General features: G+C 41.5%; 1 protein-coding gene and 1 long non-coding RNA gene across 3 annotated transcripts; one reads left to right on the top strand and one right to left on the bottom strand.

Annotated features, from left to right (window-relative positions):
- Positions 1-1,356: 1,356 nt before the first annotated feature.
- On the top strand, positions 1,357-2,968 carry LOC139550677 (uncharacterized). Of its 2 annotated transcripts, none has more exons than XR_011670107.1 (2): positions 1,357-1,371; positions 2,109-2,968. It is a non-coding gene; the product is annotated as an uncharacterized lncRNA (long non-coding RNA). The 2 variants fall into 2 exon arrangements; XR_011670106.1 differs by lacking the exon at positions 1,357-1,371 and adding an exon at positions 1,629-1,694.
- Positions 2,969-10,810: 7,842 nt separating this feature from the next.
- Positions 10,811-13,760, bottom strand: LOC139550675 (histone-lysine N-methyltransferase 2C-like). The gene is made up of 2 exons (XM_071361731.1): positions 13,695-13,760; positions 10,811-13,402 (listed from the first exon to the last, which is right to left on the bottom strand). Exons 1-2 carry the CDS (start codon positions 13,731-13,733, stop codon positions 11,600-11,602), a joined length of 1,842 nt encoding a protein of 613 aa, XP_071217832.1. The 5' UTR covers positions 13,734-13,760; the 3' UTR covers positions 10,811-11,599.
- Between the last annotated feature and the right edge of the window lie 8,424 nt (positions 13,761-22,184).

Here is a 22,184-nt window from a genome sequence, read left to right as displayed (position 1 = left end):
AAAATGGATTAACTTCTCTAGGGTATGGGGCAGCATTCGGAATTTTGGATGAAATGCATGCCCAAATTAAACTGCCTGCTTCTCGGGCCCAGAAGATATGATATGCATATAACTTGGATAGAAAACACTCTATAAAGTTTCCAAAACCGTTAAAATAGTGTCTGTGAGTATAACAGAACTGATTTGGCAGGCGAAAACCTGAGAAAAATCCATTCAGGAAGTAGTTTTTTTGTGGTTTTGTAGTTTTCTATTCAATGCCATTACAGTATCCATTGACTTAGGACTCAAATTGCAGTTTCTATGCCTTCCACTAGATGTCAACAGTCTTTAGAAATTGTTTCAGGCTTGTATTCTGAAAAATGAAGAAGTAAGAGCAGTCTGAATGAGTGGACCCCAAAGTGTCACAGTGCTTTTTCATGCGCGAGACCGAGAGATTGCGTTTCTTGTTAACCTTTTAAAATAACGTCCGGTTGAAATATTATCGATTATTTAGGCTAAAAACAAATTGAATATAAACATCGTTTGACATGTTTCTATGAACTTTACGGATACAATTTGAATTTTTTTGTCTTCCTGTTTTGACTGCATTTGAGCCTGTGGATTACTGAAGAAAACACGCGAACAAAACGGAGGTTTTTGGATATAAAGAGACTTTATCGAACAAAAGGAACATTTATTGAGTAAATGAATGTCTGCTGAGTGCAACCATATGAAGATCATCAAAGGTAAGGGATTAATTTTATCTCTATTTCTGATTTGTGTAACTGTTCTACTTGGCTGGTTACTGTTTGTAATGATTTGTCTAGTGGGCTATGTTCTCAAATATTCGTAAGGTATGCTTTCGCCGTAAAGCATTTTTTAAATCTGACACCGTGGTTGGATTCACAAGAAGTTAATCTTTAACCCTTTCATGCGTGAGTTCCAAATATCTCTAACGGTCGCCCCAGCGTGAGTTTTTTTATGCACGTGATATTAGAAAGTTCTCTCCATTCCAGAATGTGTTTGTTATGTAACAGTACATTTAATCCGCGCTGCCCTCAAACAAAAGCACGCAGCCTGTTTTTATTTGTCAATTTTAAATTATTTTCTAACAAGTTTTTTATTTTCTAATAACAGTTTGAAATGAGGTGTGTTCCGCCTCATTCATTCACATAAAAGTAGTCATTTTTACTTTTGCGGACAAATTAATTTTTTTGACATTTCTGACCCGGACAAAATTCCCCAAACACTTCTCAATTGTTTGTGCAGGACATTTACTCATCTGCCGTCCTGCATACACGTGTTCATATTATTCCACCTGTCGCCTGCATCGAAATCAACGTTGTTTTCGTTACCAATAATACCTTTGGAAATGTGTGCGTTTCTATCAAAGTGCCTTATTACGTTATAATAGTTTCTGCATGTCGTGTTATGTCGTTTCTACTGTAGCATCATGTTTTTGTGTATATTCCTTATAACCGCGGACACGCGATGTAACGTTACTAATTTCATAACATTTATGGTGTTATACTCAATGCTTAGGTAGCTAGCTACATTCTCCTATTAGCTCTGGAAAACAATGCTAATTGCGTCAGGGAAGTATTAGCATGTGTTGTATTTTGAAGCTACCCTGGCTCCCAAGTGGCACAGCGTCTCAGTGCTAGAGGCGTCACTCCAGACACCCATCTTCAAATCAAGACTGTGTTTCTATCAAAGTAAGTGCCTAATTACGTTATTGTGTCGTGTTATACCGTTTCTACTATAGCTCACTGTGAATGGAGCATAATATATTTGTATATATTCCTTATAACCGCGGACACGCGAGGTAACGTTACTCATGTTACTCACCTTTTATGGTGTTATATTCAATCGTGTTTATGTAGCTAGTTACATTATTCTATTAGTTCTGTAAAACAATGCTAAATGCGTCAGAACTATTGGCATGTTGTATTTTGATGCTACCCTGGAAAAATTTAAAAATATCTTATACCACTTGGTCGTTTTCTGAGTACATTCCATAAAGCTGTTTATCATGTCCGCTGTATCCACTGCCCCCATTTTGAGGTAATAGTCAAGCACGCAGTCTGGTTTCATGTTTCTCTGTCTGGTTTGTTTCTCTCTCCCGTCAGGTGGTCCACCTTCCCTGTGGCCGACATGGTTGCTGTATGGACAGTGGAGAGGACATGGACGTCTCGTTTGTCATGCCACTTTACTGCCAGCTGTTAACATTTCTTATTTTGTATAACGGGTCATTTAGGATGGTAGTAGCGTTGATGAAATGCAGTCATAGCAGCAGAACTAGAAAGCAGTCTTTACTGTCACCAGGAATGTATACATTTCACTAATTGTGGTTGTCCCCCACTCCTGGCTCTCTCTTATCCTGTAGCTCCAAGGCATAGCGATTGGTCTCTACTATGTCTCCCACCAGCTCCTCTGTCAGAAACAACTTGAAGCACTCTGCCTCAGTTGGAAATGGCAAGGGGCGTTGCACTCCAGACTGGGACTCATCAAAGCAAACACCAGGGCCAGGAGGGGTGAAACAGCAGGGCCAGGAGGGGTGAAACAGCAGGGCCAGGAGGGGTGAAATGACTGGTGGCCTTCCAGCTACCACAGAACTCCTGTACTTCATCCACTGTTGGTATGCCTCCATCACCACCAGCATCTTCAAAGGGAACTGGGACTTTGTCAGTGGACAAGGGAAATTCAGATTCAGGGTTCTCAATGGCTACAAGGTTGGGGGGCAGCTCCTCACTGTCACTGTCAGAATCTGATTCCTGACTTTCATACTCAGACTCATTGTCAGAATTTTAAAAAATCTCCAGAATTTCCACATTTGTTTGTTGTCTCCTTTTGAAAGACATTGCTAATGCTTCAGCTCATCTCACTAGCTACATACATAAACAACAACACTGAATGGTTTAGAGTGAGAGGGTACGTGGTTGACTGCCGGCACGCGCCACTTGTATCAATAAATCACTATCAGAAAATGTTTTGTGTGGCAATTATTTGTGTATTTACGGTTTTATTCACATGTTTTCAAATCTAGGGGACAAATCATGCATTCCGATTCTTGCACAGATTGTAATGGGCACATATGTGTGTGAAATACTTTTTTGAAGGTTGTACTGATTATGATGAGCTAAGCTAATTCCAGCTGTGTAGTCATGTTTGTTGACATTCAATGCATTCTGGGTTCACGTAATCGTCTGTTTGACCAAAGATGTTATAACAAAATGAGGTGAGTAAGAGTTCACTCGTTTTTTGAGAACTTCCGGAAATGAATGGTGGGATGTGAACGACGGTAGACGACACACCCCTTCAACATGCATACTATAAACAGACCAAACTCATCTCGTCTTCTCTTATTATCTTCGGTTTCTGTGAGGGAAAAAATCCATGGCTGCGCGCTGAAACTAATCGTCGGATTACTTTCGATTTCTAAAAAGTGCTTTACCTAATTATTTCGATCAATGGTGTGCTCACCCGTGATGTGATTAATTATACATAGTAATTGCTATTAGCTAATTCATATTGTAGTTTATGTCAGCCGAGAGTTAGAAAATATGACTGCTTGTGTTGGGTCAATCTTTCCTCAGCGCTAGGACAAATGTAGCCTACATTTTTCCGGTTAGGATGATTGTGTTATGCTATATATTCTTCTGTGAATATCTGAACATTGAATCCAAAAATAAACTGCTCACATTCTGGACATAACTTTGTAAGGACTGTGTTTGTGTAAATAGTTTCTGGAAAAAGTGTGGCCAGCTCAAACGCTGATTGTTGCGTCATTCGAAACTGGCTAGTTTCTGAAAAAAGTGTGGCCAGCTCAAACGCTGATTGTTGCGTCATTCGAAACTGGCCGTTCTAAACGAGCGTTCTAAATGAGTGTTCTAATCACACGGGTGTGATCGTACGCTTCAGGGACCACTGTAGAACGATCACACCCGTGTGATGGTACGTGTGAAAGGGTTAAACCTATGTAAAATATGTTTTGTTTTCTGAATTTTTATAATGAGTATTTCTGTATTCGAATTTGGCGCCCAGCAGTTTCACTGGCTGTTGAAGAGGTGGGACGCTACCTTCTCACGTACAAAAGAGAGGTTAAAGTTACGTATAGTAACCCTAGGTGTAAAATAGGAAATAATGGCTACATCTCAGAACGTTTTAAACTGTCAAGAGGAGTAAAACAAGGATGTCCACTATCGGCATATCTATTTATTAATGCTATCGAAATGTTAGCTGTTAAAATTAGATCCAACAAAAATATTAAGGGATTAGAAATCCATGGCTTATAAACAAAGGTGTCATTGTACGCTGATGATTCATGTCTTCTTTTAAAACCCCAATTAGAATCCCTCCACAGCCTCATAGAGGATCCAGATACTTTTTCTAACGTCTCTGGATTAAAACCAAATTATGATAAGTGTACTATATTACATATTGGATCACAAAAAAATTACTTTTACATTACCGTGTAGTTTACCAATAAAAGTGTCTGACAGAGATGTGTACATACTCGGTATACATATCCCGAAAGACAGAAATGATTTCACTCCAATACATTTTTATAGAAAGTTAGCAAAAATATATAAGATCTTGCTACCATGGAAAGGAAAATACCTGTCTATTTGTGGGAAAATCACCCTGATTCATATGACAGTTTACCTATTTCTTGTGGTTTTGCCTACACCTAGTGACCTGCTTTTTAAATTTTATGTACAAAAAAGATCAAATTTGATTTGGAATGGCAAGCCAGACAAAATTAAGAGGGCCTATTTATATAACAAAGATGAATTCGGAGGGCAGAAATTATAAAATATTAAAACATTAGACCTCTCACTAAAGGCATCAGTCATACAAAAGTTATACTTAAATCCGAAATGGTTCTCCAGTAAATTAGTAAAAATGTCTCACCCCATGTTCAAGAATGGTCTTTTTCCCTTCATTCAGATTACAACTGCTCACTTTCGGTTATTTGAAAATGAAAAAATCTCCAAGGTATCGTTATTTTTTAATCAAGCCTTAGAAAGTTGGTTGCAATTTCAGTTTAATCCATCTGAAAAGACAGAACAAATAATACAACAATTATTGTGGTTCAACTCAAATATACTTATTTTTCGATAAATGTCAAAAAAAGAAGGTATAATCTTTGTAAATGACATCATAAATAGGGCTGATGGAGTTATATCACACATGCAGCTAACACAGACACATGGAAATGTCTGCTCTACCCAAAATTACGATCAATAAATTGCAGCATTACCACAAAAGTGGAAAAGGGAAAAAGTCAGGAACTGCATTAAAGACCAAAAATGGTTAAAGAAAATTGTGATAAATAAAAAGATATACCTGTTTCATTTAAGGACAAAAAAATGACAGCTGTGCCTTAGAAATTGAAAAATATTTGGGATGAGATTTTCAATGTACCAATTCTATGGCACATGCAATGAAACTGGCACACGCAATGAAACTTCATTAAATAGTACCAGCAAAACACCAGTCGCACCGTCAACAGTGAAAAAGCGACTCTGGGATGCTGGCCTTTTAGGCAGAGTTGCAAAGAAAAATCCATATCTCAGACTGGCCAATAAAAATATAAGATTAAGATGGGCAAAAGAACTCAGACACTAGACAAAGAAACTCTGCCTAGAAGGCCAGCATTCTGGAGTTGCCTCTTTACTGTTGACGTTGAGACTGGTGTTTTGCGGGTACTATTTAATGAAGCTGCCAGTTGAGGACTTTTGAGGCATCTGTTTCTCAAACTAGACACTCTAATGTACTTGTCCTCTTGCTCAGATCGAGATCTTCAGTTTCTTGGCAATTTCTTACATGGAATAGCCTTCATTTCTCAGAACAAGAATAGACTGACGAGTTTCAGAAGAAAGTTATTTAATTCTGGCCATTTTGAGCCTGTAATCGAACCCACAAATGCTGATACTCCAGATACTAAACTAGTCTAAAGATGGCCAGTTGTATTGCTTCTTCAATCAGAACAATAGTTTTCAGCGGTGATAACATCATTTCAAAAGGGTTTTCTAATGATCAATTAGTCTTTTAAAATGATAAACTTGGACTAGCTAACACAAGGTGCCATTGGAACACAGGAGTGATAGTTGCTGATAATGGGCCACTGTACGCCTATGTAGATATTCCATAAAAAAATCTGCCGTTTACAGCTACAATTGTCATTTACAACATTAACAATGTCTACACTGTATTTCTGATCAATTTTATGTTATTTTATCACTGGACAAAAAAAATTGCTTTTCTTTCAAAAACAAGGACATTTCTAAGTGACCCCAAACTTTTGAACGCTAGTGTATATGTACACAGATATACAGTGGGGAGAACAAGTATTTGATACACTGCCGATTTTGCAGGTTTTCCTACTTACAAAGCATGTAGAGGTCTGTAATTTTTATCATAGGTACACTTCAACTGTAAGAGACGGAATCTAAAACAAAAATCCAGAAAATCACATTGTATGATTTTTAAGTAATTAATTTGCAATTTATTGCATGACATAAGTATTTGATCACCTACCAACCAGTAAGAATTCCGGCTCTCACAGACCTGTTAGTTTTTCTTTAAGAAGCCCTCCTGTTCTTCACTCATTACCTGTATTAACTGCACCTGTTTGAACTCGTTACCTGTATAAAAGACACCTGTCCACACACTCAATCAAACAGACTCCAACCTCTCCACAATGGCCAAGACCAGAGAGCTGTGTAAGGACATCAGGGATACAATTGTAGACCTGCACAAGGCTGGGATGGGCTACAGGACAATAGGCAAGCAGCTTGGTGAGAAGGCAACAACTGTTGGCGCAATTATTAGAAAATGGAAGAAGTTCAAGATGACGGTCAATCACCCTCGGTCTGGGGCTCCATGCAAGATCTCACCTCGTGGGGCATCAATGATCATGAGGAAGGTGAGGGATCAGCCCAGAACTACACGGCAGGACCTGGTCAATAACCTGAAGAGAGCTGGGACCACAGTCTCAAAGAAAACCATTAGTAACACACCATGCCGTCATGGATTAAAATCCTGCAGCGCACGCAAGATCCCCCTGCTCAAGCCAGCGCATGTCCAGGCCCGTCTGAAGTTTGCCAATGACCATCTGGATGATCCAGAGGAGGAATGGGAGAAGGTCATGTGGTCTGATGAGACAAAAATAGAGCTTTTTGGTCTAAACTCCACTCGCCGTGTTTGGAGGAAGAAGAAGGATGAGTACAACCCCAAGAACACCATCCCAACCGTGAAGCATGGAGGTGGAAACATCATTCTTTGGGGATGCTTTTCTGCAAAGGGGACAGGACGACTGCACCGTATTGAGGGGAGGATGGATGGGGCCATGTATCGCGAGATCTTGGCCAACAACCTCCTTCCCTCAGTAAGAGCATTGAAGATGGGTCGTGGCTGGTTCTTCCAGCATGACAACGACCCGAAACACACAGCCAGGGCAACTAAGGAGTGGCTCCGTAAGAAGCATCTCAAGGTCCTGGAGTGGCCTAGCCAGTCTCCAGACCTGAACCCAATAGAAAATCTTTGGAGGGAGCTGAAAGTCCGTATTGCCCAGCGACAGCCCCGAAACCTGAAGGATCTGGAGAAGGTCTGTATGGAGGAGTGGGCCAAAATCCCTGCTGCAGTGTGTGCAAACCTGGTCAAGAACTACAGGAAACGTATGATCTCTGTAATTGCACACAAAGGTTTCTGTACCAAATATTAAGTTCTGCTTTTCTGATGTATCAAATACTTATGTCATGCAATAAAATGCAAATTAATTACTTAAAAATCATACAATGTGATTTTCTGGATTTTTGTTTTAGATTCCGTCTCTCACAGTTGAAGTGTACCTATGATAAAAATTACAGACCTCTACATGCTTTGTAAGTAGGAAAACTTGCAAAATCGGCAGTGTATCAAATACTTGTTCTCCCCACTGTATATATATATATATATATGTGTGTATTTACCCCAAAATATTTGGGGGATTGGAAATGATGCAGACAATTACATTGATGGAAGCAACAATCTATCCGCAATATTAAAGCTGATCCACTCACTGAATTTTTTTCTGAAAAAGTTTACTGACGACACGAGGGTGGTATGTCTGATCACCAACAGTGAAGAGACATGCTATAGGGAGGAGGTCAGACGACTGACATTGTGGTGCCAGGACAACAACCTCTCCCTCAATGTCAGCAAAACCAAGGAGCTGATCGTGGACTACAACAAACAGGAGGGGTTCATATGTCCATCCACATCGACGGGGCCGCAGTGGAGAGGGTCAAGAGCTTCAAGTTCAGTGATGTCCACATCACGGAGGACTTAACATGGTCCTCTCTCACCAGAAGAGTTGTGAAGAAGGCACGACAATGCCTCTTCTCCCTCAGGAGGCTGAAACAATTTGGCATGGCCCATCAGATCCTCAAAAACGTTTACAGCTGCACCATTGAGAGCATCCTGACTGGTTGAATCACCATCTGGTATGGCAACTGCACTGCCCGCAACAGGAAGGCCCTACAGAGGGTGGTGCGGACGGCCCAGCGCATCAATGGGGCGAGTTCCCAGCCATCCAGGATGTACATGCCAGGCGGTATCTGAGAAAGTGCTGAAAAATTGACAAAGACTTCAACAACAACAAAATCTGGTTGAGAGAATGCCAAGAGTGTGCAAAGCTGCCATCAAGGCAAAGGGTGGCTACTTTGAAGAATCTCAAATATAAAATATATTTTGATTTGTTGAACACTTTTTTGGTTACTACATGATTCCACATATGTTATTTCATAGTTTTGATGGCTTCACTATTATTCTACAATGTAGGAAATAGTAAACATAAAGAAAAATCCTTGAATGAGTAGGTGTGTCCAAACTTTTGACTGGTACTGTATGTTATTATCTATATTATTATTATCACTGCATTGTTGAGATAGATCTCTCAAGGGGGAGAATTTCACTGTACTGTTTTACACCTGTTGTATCCTGTGCACATGGTACATAAACTTGAAACTTGTCCCGAACCCTTTAAAGTGTTTTAGGTGCCAAACTTATGGTCATGTTGCAGCAGTGTGTAGGAGGGAGATTCCTAGATGTGAGATGTGTGCAGGAGGGCATGATGCAAAGGAATGTGTAGTGTTGGTGGAAAATGCTGTGCGTGTTAACTGTACGGTTACCCATGTTGCTGGAGATCAGAAGTTTCCGGTGAGATAAAGGTAGGTCGAAGTTGCCAGGGTCAGAGTTGTACAGAAGGTGTCGTATGCTGAGGCAGTGAAAAGAGTAGTAGAGGAAGATGGGTCCAGGGCGAGGGATTCTAAAAGGTTCCCTGTGAGTAGGCCGAGCCCAATAGAGAGTAAAAGGAATAACATGTTCTTCAGTAAGGTTGGCTTCTTAGCCATGATTATCAACTGTAAAGCAGAAATGGAAGCCAGGTGTAGGATCAGATAGGGCCAAAGTAGTGGAATAGTGGTGAGGTTTTAATGGGTGTAGGGTTAGTTGGTACAGTAGGTCATATTCCCTTCTCTTTTTCCCACTCCTTTTTGTGTCACAAAGTGTAATTAAGTCACTCTCCAGAACAGTAGGCGAACACACAGCGCACACAGTACTGTAGGTTTGAGCCATAGTACCATAGAAGAAGATTGATAAAGAAGGCTGCTAATTTTACCTGCTTTTTAAATAAATATCTGTAATTCTTGAAAAATTATATCCTTTTAAACCACTGAAGCGCACAGAGTAAGGCCAGCTCTGTCACAGTACCCCCCAAAACACACAACTCCACCGCATGCATTAGTCAAACAATGTTCATCAAACCAGGCCTGGTCAGGGAGAAGAGTGATGCTGAGCTCGTTCCAACTAATTAGCTTGGCAATTATTGTAAGCTGTCACAGTTATTTAGCATCAGTCTGGACCGTGTGTGCTACGGAACATAATCCTCCTCAAATGACAAGATAATGGAGCCAGAAAGAGGCCACCGCTTCTAAAGGAACCTGGAGATAGAATCCTCTAGCCTACAGGGACCTTTTAGGGAGAGAGGAAGGAGGGGGGGAGCTATTATGCTGAAATCTGCTAAATGTGTTTTCACAGTTTTGTTAATTCTACTTATTTTTTCTTTACATTTTAGTCATTTAGCACTTATCCAGAGTGACTTACATGAGCATTTAGGGTTCAGTACCTTGCTCAAGGGAACATCGACAGAATTCTTTCTTTAGTCGGCTCTGGGATTCGAACCAGCGATGTTTCGGTTACTGGCCTAACGCTTTTTAATAGATTTAATTGGTAAATCCATTTTAATTCAATCACTTTTTGACAGCATCCCTTTTGATTTGAACGAAACCTTCCATGTCCATGGAAGAAGTGGTCAGAAAGTGACATTTTGGACGTGAATGCCAAAACATTCGGGAGATAGAGGTGCTTGAAATTTCGCACACCCCACAATACCATGAGACATCCATGTCTTCATCACTGGAAAAGATAAACAGTTGAGTTTGAAATTATTTCAAAGCTTACAAATAGGGTTGTCAAACTATAAATAATGTTTGCTGTGTAGGATTGACGGTATTATTTAAAACAACATATATTCTCATTCAAGTCAACATTCTCTGATGTGTTGACCATTTGAAAGTGAAAATACGTTTATCAGCCAAAACATGACATGTTGTGTCTCAACCAACAGATTGCACAAAAAAAACTCAGATAATGCAAAATAGGGTATAAGCTACAGCATATGCAAGTTAACGTGTTTTTAGATTCAGTGCCTTGAGAAAGTATTCATACCCCTTGACTTTTTTAAATTCATTTTTATTTCACCTTTATTTAACCAGGTAGGCTAGTTGAGAACAGGTTCTCATTTACAACTGCGACCTGGCCAAGATAAAGCACAGCAGATTGACACATACAACAACACAGAGTTACACATGGAATAAACACACATACAGTCAATAATACAGTAGGGAAAAAAAGAAAAAAAAAGTCTATATACAGTGTGTGCAAATGAGGTAAGATAAGGGAGGTAAGGCAATAAATAGGCCATGGTGGCGACGTAATTACAATATAGCAATTAAACACTGGAATGGTAGATGTGCAGAAGATGACTGTGCAAGTAGAGATACTGGGGTGCAAAGATACTGGGGAGCAAGATAAATAAATAAATACAGTATGGGGATGAGGTAGTTTGATGGGCTGTTTACAGATAGGCTATGCACAGGTGCAGTGATCTGTGAGCTGCTCTGACAGCTGGTGCTTAAAGCTAGTGAGGGAGATATGAGTCTCCAACTTCAGTGATTTTTGCAGTTCGTTCCAGTCATTGGTCCACATTTTGTTGTGTTACATACAGTCTGAATTCAAAATGGATTAAATTAAATTTCTCACCCATCTACACACAATACCTCATAATGACAAAGGGAAAACATGTTTTTAGAAATGTTTGCACATTTATTGAAAATGAAATACAGATAGATATATATATACTGTACATAGCAAGCTAGCGGTCACTGTGACTCAATGGAGGCTGGTGGAGGGAGAAATCGGAGGATAGACTCATTGTAATGAATGGAACTGGATCGTTGCATTTATTCCATCCCAACTGTTACAATGAGCCTTCACCAACCTCCACTGCCGTGCCTCATCTACCAGACCGACTCACCCCGTTGCTGTCCATGGAGCTCTGCCTTAGCAGCAGGGCCTTGCAGTCTGCATCCGCCTCCTCTTCCTCAGACCTCAGGCTCTTGTCTGACCGTTGGTGGGGAAGCCCTGGTCCATTAAGAGGCGTCTGCCTGTTCTTCAACAGGTGTTTGAGGAGCTCGTTGTTACCCCCAGATTCCCCTTTTGCTCCCCCGCCGTGGGAGGGGCTCTGTACTGCAGCTCCACCCTCCTCCTTCACCGTGCCCATCCCTGAGCCCATGTGCGAGGAGGTGCCATCTCTGGGTCCATGGCACTCGGTGCTCTCAGTCTGCTCCAGCTTGATGTTGCTGAGGATGCGCTCCTGCTCCAGAGCTTGGGCCCTGGCTAGGGAGATGTCTGATGGGAGGCTACCCATCCCTACAGGCTGCCCAACACCACCCAGCCCTCCACCCAGACCTCCAGAGAGCTGCCTCTCCAGCTCTGAGTGGCTATGGCTGGGGGTAGAGGTGGAGGAGCCAAGTAAGGGGGACCTGGAAAGGTCTTGGTCCCCGAAGAGGTGAGCGTTGTTCCTGGTGGGTGTGGAGGATGTGTCTGACCGGCAGGGCGTCAGAGGGGCAGTCAGGTCAGAGCGCGGCGTGGACGGCGTTTTCACAGAATCTGCATCGTCATTGTCTTTCTTCTTCTTCCTGTTTCTTTTCTTCTTGCCATTCTCATCCGGGATGATGTTGGAGTAGAGCTGGATCAGAGACTGACCCGAGCCGGGGAAGTTGGAAGGCAGGGGCGTGGTGGAGTTGCCGCCCCCAAATGGAGGGCCTTCTCCGGGCATCTGTGGCATCACGCCTGGGCCGCTGAACCTCCGGGGTCTGGGTGGACCCTGGGTGAAGTTACCCTGTAGTACCATGTTATCAGGCCCAAAACCAGGTCCCGTGTCCTGAGGAATCATCCCGTTACCCATTATGGCCCTCCGGTCTCCGCCTTGTATGAAGGTCCCGGGAGGAGAGCCCATCCCTGGCTGCATGGGCTGCTGCAGGGGGAACATCGGTCCTAACTTCTGCATGAGGTCCTGTGGCAGCTCAACATTGAAGAACGGCATCTGAGAGAGGGGCACCATGTTCCCCCCGTCAGGCCCCAGCATGCCTTGCTGTTCCATCTCCATGCGTTGTTTTATGGCGCGCTGACGTTCTACTTCCTGCATTAGTTGGACCCTCTGCCTCTCCTGCTGCTCTCTCAGCCTCTCCCGACGCTCTCTCTCCTGGAAGCCCTCACTGAACGGGTTGTTGTCGTCAAACTTCAAACCAGAGCCCTGTGGGGATTTGACCCCGCTGGGTTGAGGCTGAGGCTGGTTTTCCATGGGCATCTGCTGGGGCATTTGGGGAGGAATCTGCTGGGGCATTTGGGGAGGCATCTGCTGGGGCATCTGTGGGGGCTGCTGAGGCAGGTTGCCCATGGGCAGTTGAGGCTGCTGAGCTGGGTTTCCCATGGGAACCTGAGGGGGCATATTGGGTCTGCCCATGGGCATGGGAGCTCCAGGATGCCAGCCTGCTGGTGCGTTGGGCATGGGCATTCGTGTTGGGGGGGCGTTTGGCTGGCCTGGATGGATTGGCACCTGCTGCACCATGTGGTTCATAGATGGGTGGTTCATTGGAGGCCCACTTGGTACAATGCCGGCAGGGCCGCCTTGTATTGGTGGCATCCCTGGCACTGCTGCTGGCATCACAGTGGGAGGCATGACACTGCCACCCTGCTGCTGCTTCACACCATACTCCTCGATCAGGTCAGCATGCTCTTTCTGCTGCTTCCGGATCTGAAAGGACAAGAACCAAAAATATATATTACATAAGAACTTGGACAAACAGCTAGCAAGACAGACAATAACAATTCAACATTTGTATTGACATAATTCAATACATAATTAGGACAATTACAAGGAGCCTTGAAAGGATGTTTGGTCAACTGAAGGAAAAAAAGTCTACATTTTGGTCTGGTCTCAAAACTTAGTTCCAAGCAAGGGCAGTTTGAGGGTTGAATTGAGGGCATAGCCTAGTGTTAGGGTAAGACAGTGGTATAGTACTGATGAAGAAAGTGACATTAAGTACCTGCTCCAGCTGTTTCTGCACTACACCCTGCTGCTCCATCACGTGTTTGAGCTGCTCTGCGTCCTCCTCCTCCTCCCCATAACATGATGCAGCCACCACTATGAGACTGGTACTCAGTGATGTGTTGTATTGGATTTGCCCCAAACATACCACTTTGTATTCAGGACAAAAGTGAATTGCTTTGCCACATTTTTGCAGTATTACTTTAGTGCTGAGGAGTATTTATTTCTGTAATTAAGCTCTTTTGTGGGGAAAAACTCATTCTGATTGGCTAGGCCTGGCACCCCAGCGGCTGGGACTGGCTGCCATGTGGGTGGGCCTCTTCCCTCCCAGGCCCACCCATGGCTGCACTCATGCCCAGTCATGTGAAACCCATTGATTAGGACCTATTACATTTATTTCAATTGACTGATTTCCTTATATGAACTGTAACTCTCAGTAAAATCTTAGAAATTGTTGCATGTTACGTGTATATTTATTATGTTCAGTATATTTAGGCTTGCCATAACAAAGGGGTTGAATACTTATTGACTCAAGACATTTTCGCTTTTTATTTTAATTCATCTGTAAAACTTTCGAAAAACATAATTCCACTTTGACATTATTCTCTTGAATGTTTTGGCATTCATGTCCAAAAAGTCACTTTCTGAGCACTTCTACAATGGGCAAATATGTATGGAAGGTTTCGTTCAAATCAAAAGGGTAGCTGTCAAGAAGTGAATGAATTCTAATGGATTTAAATATTCCAACACTTATCTTTTATTATGAAGAGATACACAATGTATTGCATTGATTGAAAACCAACACAATATACGAGTGAATGCTTTATGATATGTCAAGTTAAATAATATTTTATTTTTGAATAGTCAATTTATTTATTTTTTAGAAGATGTAAATTGAGGTGTTTCCAAGGCAACTAGTTCAAAGCCAAGGTGAGTGCCTGATCTGTACTAATGAGCAGGACACTCAAAACATCTAAGGAAAGATACATCCATGGGCAAGATGTGCATACAACTATACAATTTTGCCAAACCACTGCTACTGCTATACTATTAAATAGTAGAAAACAACTTCTACACAGTTGCTAAATGTATTTTGATGATAACAAATCTTCCCCCAAAAGCAAAAATCACTTTCCTCTTGTTTACTTCCTCTTGCTTACTTCCTGATCTGACGCAGGAGACCTGTGAAACCTCATATAGCAGACAGACAAGATACACAGAGATACAGAGTTTGACAGACAAACAGATACAGAGAGAGAGAAAGAGATGAAGTCATTAGAGATCAATAATCCCTCTGCATGTCTCCTGATCACATCACTGATACCTACCTTGATCACAGCACACTGCTTAGCCACATGTCGCTCCTTTCTGCTGGATGTGTAAAACAAAGAATCAGGTTTGAATTGGAATCCTACAGTGAAGATTTTACTGTTTGTTCCAGATTTCCTGAATGTCACATGGTTGTCTGGTGGACAATGGCTTGTTTGCAGGAATCTAAGAAGCATAGAAATAGAATGAATATAAAAGGCTTGGAACTTTTAACCCTGGAAATTTGACTGGTAAACACATGGGATATTTTAATAATAAGTAGGCTATTATTACTAATGCATAATTCCAGGTGAACAAAAAAAGTGTGCTGCATCAGATGACCTGTCCTCCACAATCACCCGACCTCAACCCAATTGAGATGTTTTGGGATGAGCTGGACCGCAGAGTGAAGGACAAGCAGCCAACAATTGCTCAGCACATGTGGGAACTCCTCAAAGACTGTTGGAAAAGCATTCCAGGTGGAGCTGGTTGAGAGAATGCCAAGAGTGTGCTGTCATCAAGGCAAAGGGTGGCTACTTTGAAGAATCTCAAATATAAAATACATTTTGATTTGTTTAACACTTTTTTTGGTTACTACATGATTCCATATGTGTTATTTCATAGTTTTGATGTCTTCACTATTATTCTACAATGTAGAAAATAGTACACATAAGGAAAAACCTTTGAATGAGTACTGTAGGTGTCCAAACTTTTGACTGGTACTGTATGTTGCTATATCTTTCTGTCCTCATAGTTTTGCTCACTAGGGACTGGAGTACCCTGGAAACCTGACGTTGAATTTCATTTCATTCTACTTTGGGCATAAAAGAGCATTTTGATCAGGAAGTTTAGTCTATCACCTGAAGCATGCACAGAATCATGTAAACACTTGCCCTAGCTCGGCAAGCATGTGTGTGGCATGCATGTGTTTTCATGTTGTGCACATGCTTCAGGTGATAGAAATCTGAACGCACTACCAGCACTTTGAAAAGTTTATTTTAATACAGTGGATATATTGTCTCACATTCCTACATGCAAAAAGACCAACCGGTAAAGTAAGTTAATTAAAATATAATTTCATTCAACATTCTGGCTTGTAGAGCATGCGAGAGGGCATTTTCCCAAACAAATGTATTGCTTTAATCTCAGACTGTGACCCAGAGGTACCACAGTCTGGTTGTCAGGCAAGAACTGGAGAATATTTTCAAACGTGACTGCCTTATCCAGAGTAGCCTACTCTCTCGGTTCTCTGACAGCTGGAGCTGGTAAACCTTTCACCCTCTTCCATGCCATTGCTGTTAGCTAGCTATCTACTTAGCTACCAGGTTTGTGTTTTTAATTTACACTGATAAATACATCAAGATAGCTAGCGAGCTAATATGAAGTTAGCTATTTAATTCACTTAGCTAGCTATACAGTATGTAGCTAAAGTTAGCTAGCTAATAATACATTGTTTTTATTTTTTATTTTTACTTACTTGAATAGGTTCTCCCACTGCTTCCGTTTTCTGGGTCCTTAGAAAGATTAAATAATGTGCAATATTTTCTGTGGTAGCAAAAAGCAGCCAGCCATGTGAACAATTGGAGGACACAGGGCAACAAAGTTCCACCAGACTTGTCTTCCAACATGGCACCTGGTGTGGTTGTTAGGTGATTTGTGATGCAACTGCAACCCCTCTACTGTGTTGCAATAATGTCCATGGTAACATGGTGGGCTTTTCATTTTGGGAAACATTTCTGCTATAGATAATAGTTAAAAAAACAAAGACCTATTTCAGGATTTTGAGGAGGAAATCAATATACTTTTAGATACATTTGTGAATGCCAATCTGATTTTTGGAGACGATTGGAATTTGATTGGGTATCCTCAATGGGATGCTTGCCTCCACAAGCTACAAGAATGAATAATCCCTCCCTCTGGGATTTGGTAATTTTTAATATGGCGCTTTAGAAACCCTAACAAAAGAGCAATTTACGTGGTGTTGTAAAGATATGTCCAAGCATTTAAGATTCTAATTTTTGGTTAATATCCAGAGTGTTGAAGAAACAAGTTGTAAATGTCTCTATTGAAACTTCTGTTTTCACAGAGTATGAAGACATCTTCCTTACAATCAACCTCACAGCATCTACAGATGGTCGAAAAAATTTAAGTTACTGGAAGTTTAACAGAACACTTCTGGCTGATAAACAGTTCAAGAGTGCAGCTAAATCCATTATAACTGAATGCTGGAATACGGCAAATTTACTGAAGTCATATGATATATACTGGGAATTCATGAAGTACAAGATCACAAGCCAGAATGTTGGCCATTAAATTAGGAAAGGAGGTTGCTTAGATCAAAAGACTTAAGGAGAATATAATCAAAGACATTGTTACCATCTATGGACAATAGGACTTGAGTCATCAAGACAAGAGCACATCATTAAAACTGCAATTGGAATTGGATAGGATATATGAGGTCAAAGCAAAAGGAGCCTTCGTGAGATCAAGAAGAAAGTGGATGGAAGAACGAGAGAACCCCAAATATTTTTTTGACTTGGAAAGCTTAACCCTTCTGTTGTCTTAAGAGTCAAAAATGACCCGCCACTATGTTTAACAGCAGAGAAAACCTCCTAAATTATATATTTGTACTTGAAATTTGATGAACTTTCCTAGAATGACCCCAACATTAGAAAAAGTGAAACATCGCCTTTGTTCATATTTCCATGAAAACTGTACACCACCAGGGAACAAAGATTGTCTTAGGGTAATTTTTGACCCGGCATGTATAAAATCATTTACACACCCCAAAATTGAGATTGTGTGCTACTGATTGAACTCCGACTAAACTAAAACTTTCTTGTGCATGTGCAGCATCTTCCCTCCATGACCTCACACATGACTCAAGTTCACAGACAAAATGTTAAAAAATCTGACAAAATATACAAAAATGATGACAAAATAAACATTTCTTGAAAGCATTGTTTACTAATGGGGAATGCTGTCATAGGCTATAAAGGTGCTGCAGATGACAGTCCCCCCAGTTCTCTCTTTGCTGAAGCCATGAGTGCACGTTTCAGTGCCCAGCAGGTCGTAGATCAGATTCTTTTCAGATGTCCAGGAGGAACAAGAGAACAATGATTTAGAAGAAGAGGAGGTATCTGAAGAAGTAGATGGGGAAGAATACAACCCAGAGCATGATGCATCATCTTCAGATAAAGAAGAAATCCCCCAAGCTGAAAGAGGGACATTTTTGTCAAAGAAAAGCAAAATAACATGTTAGGGTTGAACATTTTGGAAAATACTCAGTGGTGGGAATTAATGGTAATATATGAGAATTAATGGAAATATATGCTAATTAATATTAATACCATTTAAATGTAATGTTTTTTTTGCATTAGATATATTTACCATATCATATGGAGACAATAACATAAACCTTTTACCTTATCATAAGTAGACATAATTGCAAATGATTAAATCCGTCCAATATTTGAAACAATTTAGTTATGAATTGAACTTTAATTGAATGAGTTGGCTCTTCACATGGGATGATTTCACTGAACAACAAAAGAAATGGAATATTGAATGATCCCAATGATCCATCGCATCTCCCAAAAACATTTACAACATACATCTGTAAAATGATAGTCTAGACACTAAAGCTTTGGTTGTCTTCCTCTCAGGCCTCCATGTCTTTTCCCTGGACCTCCTCAATGTCCACCTCTTGATCTTCAGACTCTGAGGCCTCATCTTCACTGTCACTTTCCAACCTTGTTGAGGGTGACTCGTTGTCGGGCTCAAGAAGCCTCAAATTTGCCTGGTTGGCCACCAATTTTTCAACACTTGTATTGGTCAGCCTGTTGCGCGCTTTGGTGTGTGTGCTCCCAAACAAGAAGGATGATGGAGGCAACAGGGGAAATAGCCTCAGATCCATAAAGTCCCTGCCACCAGGTGGCTGATGAGATATGTTGGCACGACTGCCATATTGCATCTCCATCCCAAAGCCCTTGTTTGGAAGTGTACTTCGCCAGACTGCCAGGCCAAGGTGGCGAGACATGGTAGTGATGACACCATAGGCCTTGTTGATCTCTGCACCAGACAGGATTCTCTTGCCAGAATGCTTGGGGTCCAACGTGTACACCGCGGCGTGTATGTGCTTCAGGCAGAAGTCTTCACGTTTTTGATGCATTTCTGAATTGCAGTTTCCTCTGCTTGGAGCAACAGTGAAGTGGGCAGGGCAGTACGGATTTCTTCTCTTACATCTGCAAGCAGAGTCTGAACATCAGACAGGATGGCATTGTCTCTCTCAATCCGTTCTGTGGCTACTGCTATAGGTTTCAGGTGTTTCAGGCTGCTTACCACTCTCTCCCAAAATACATAATCCAGAAGGATATATTTGATGTGGCTGTCCATAGCGGCAGACTGTCATGCGGCCATTTCTTGGAGAGACTCCTTACCCTCCAGGAGACTGTCAAACATGATGACAACACCACCCCTGTTGCTGGGCAGTTTCAATGTGGTGCTCTTATTCTTCTCACTTTGCTTGGTGAGGTACATTGCTGCTATAACTTGATGACCTATCACATACCTAACCATTTCATTGGCTCTCTTGTAGAGTGTATCCATTGTTTTCAGTGCCGTGGTGTCTTTGACGAGCAGATTCAATGCATGAGCAGCACAGCCAATGGGTGTGAAGTGAGGGCAGGACTCCTCCACTTTAGACCAAGCAGCCTTCATGTTCGCAGCATTGTCTGTCACCAGTGCAAATACCTTCTGTGGTCAAAGGTCATTGATGACTGCCTTTAGCTCATCTGCAATGTAGAGACCGGTGTGTCTGTTGTCCTTTGTGTATGTGCTCTTGTAGAATACTGGTTGAGGGGTGGAGATGATGTAGTTAATTATTCCTTGCCCACGAACATTCGACCACCCATCAGATGGTCGAATGATTGCAATACAGCCTGCTTTCTCTATGATTTGCTTGACCTTCACTTGAACTCTGTTGAACTCTGCATCCAGCAAATTAGAAGATAAAGCATGTCAGAAATCTCTTCCAATACACATTGCCTGTGAGCATCAGAGGTGAACCAGTTGCATACAAAGCTCGAGCAAGACATTCATCAGCATTTCTCTGACTACGTTCTTCTATTGAGTCAAAAAAACCTCTGATTCCAGGAGGACCATGAGCTGTTGCTATCGATTAGTAGTCTGATTGATCATTTTCATCTCGAATAGAAGTAGAGGGACTGTTGTCAGAGGTTGCTTGTTGTGGGCGCTGAAGGAACTTTATGCACTTCGTCAGATGATTCTGCATCTTTGTTGCATTCTTCATATATGATTTGGCACAGTATTTGCAAATGTATATAGCTTTTCCTTCTACATTAGCTGAAGTGAAATGTCTCCACATATCAGATAGTGCCCGTGGCATTTTACTCTAAAGATTAGAAAAAAATTGTAAAACAATCTAATGCAATTCCATGTACAGATAAATAGTTAAGCAGTTAGATTAAAGAACTCCTTTGTAAGATAAATGTTTTAAATGAAACATGTATGGAAAAAGGTGAATTAACAGGCTCAAGCAAGCTAAAACCAACATGGTAGCAAAAACTAACTACCAGAATTTGTTAACAAGTTAGAAATTATTTTAAATCACTTTACTGTAGGCTACTATTGACTAGTTAACAAAAAATCATGTATGTCATATAAAATATATTCACCCCACCCAGTATTGTAATCAAAACTTACCAGAAAGCATGTAGTGCTTGGCTCAGACAGTGTAGTAGTGTGGGCTCAATAGCATCTCATTCGTGTGCAAGATCTTGAGAATCAGCTTTATATGTGATGGAAGAGTTTAATGCACATATGATGGAGGAATGCACTGTGCATGCAGAGGGTTGCAATTCCATTGAATTGGGGATAGTATAACCAAAATATGCCACAAGACCTAGAATTGCCTTATGTGTATCCCACAAAAAAGGGTTCACTGTTATAAGTTAACTTTTTTGATGAATTTAAGCAAAATTCCCCAAATTCCTGGGCTTAACTTCCCATGGAAAGTTTCTGACCCTTTGCAAACCTAGTCCTTGTCACCATATGACAACCAGGCAGCACAAAATTTCATAAGGATTACCCCAGGGCCCACAAGATATGCAGTTGCCCATGCCCAGGACATCGCCTCAACATTCTACATGTTCATCACATCAACCATCGAAAAAATCATCCTGGAGATGACAAATTTGGAGGGTTTCCATAAATATGGAGACAACTGGAAAAGGATAAATGAGATTGACCTACGTGCCTACATAGGGCTGCTAATCTTAGCGGGTGTGTATAGGTCCCAAGGCGAGGCTACATGTAGTCTCTGGGATGCAGAGAGATGAAGGGCGATTTTCCATGCCATGATGCCACTGAAAGTCTTTCACACTTCTCTCAAGAATGCTACGATTTGATAACCGTCAGTCAAGACCTGCAAGACATGTGAGAGACAAACTGGCGGCCATAAGAGAGGTCTGGGAGAAGTGGGTGGAGCGTCTGCCATACCTCTACAACCCTGGGCCTGAAGTAACAGTGGATGAGCAACTGGTTCCATTCAGAGGTCAATTTTTATTTTCATATCTGTAATGTAAATGATTTTCACTGTTAGTTGTATTATGTATTGCTTTAATATTACTGATTTATGTGATTGTTTTCTGTGACACTGATACTAATTACTGATAGCAATCTCTTTTGTCAAAAGGTTGCTTTCCTTTCAGGCAGTATATGCCCAGCAAGTCAGCAAAGTATGGCATCAAGATATTGGTGGCCTGTGACGCACAATCCAGCTACGCTTGGAAGATGCAAGTCTACACAGGGAAGCCGACCAGTGGAGGCACGGAGAAGAACCAGGGGACGCAGGTTGTGCTTGATGTGACAGATGGACTGAGGGAACAAAAGGTCACGTGTGACAATTTCTTCACCTCTTATGAACTCAAACAGAAGCTCTTGAAGAGGAAGATCACTATGGTTGGTACAGTTAGAAAGAACAAGCCTGTGCTCCCCCCTGCACTCCTCGCAACAAGAGGGAGAGAGGCCTTCTCATCAAAGTTTGCCTTCATCCCCACCACCACTCTAGTTTTTTACCTCCCAAAGAGGAACAAGAATGTGGTCCTCCTGAGCACACTGCACAAAACGGCTTAGATCAGTGATCGTGAGGACAGGAAGC

The sequence above is a fragment of the Salvelinus alpinus genome, chromosome 23 (assembly GCF_045679555.1).
Source record: "Salvelinus alpinus chromosome 23, SLU_Salpinus.1, whole genome shotgun sequence".
NCBI lineage: Eukaryota > Metazoa > Chordata > Actinopteri > Salmoniformes > Salmonidae > Salvelinus > Salvelinus alpinus.
Note: the sequence above shows the minus strand (reverse complement) of the source record. Positions and strands in the feature narration are given on the sequence as shown.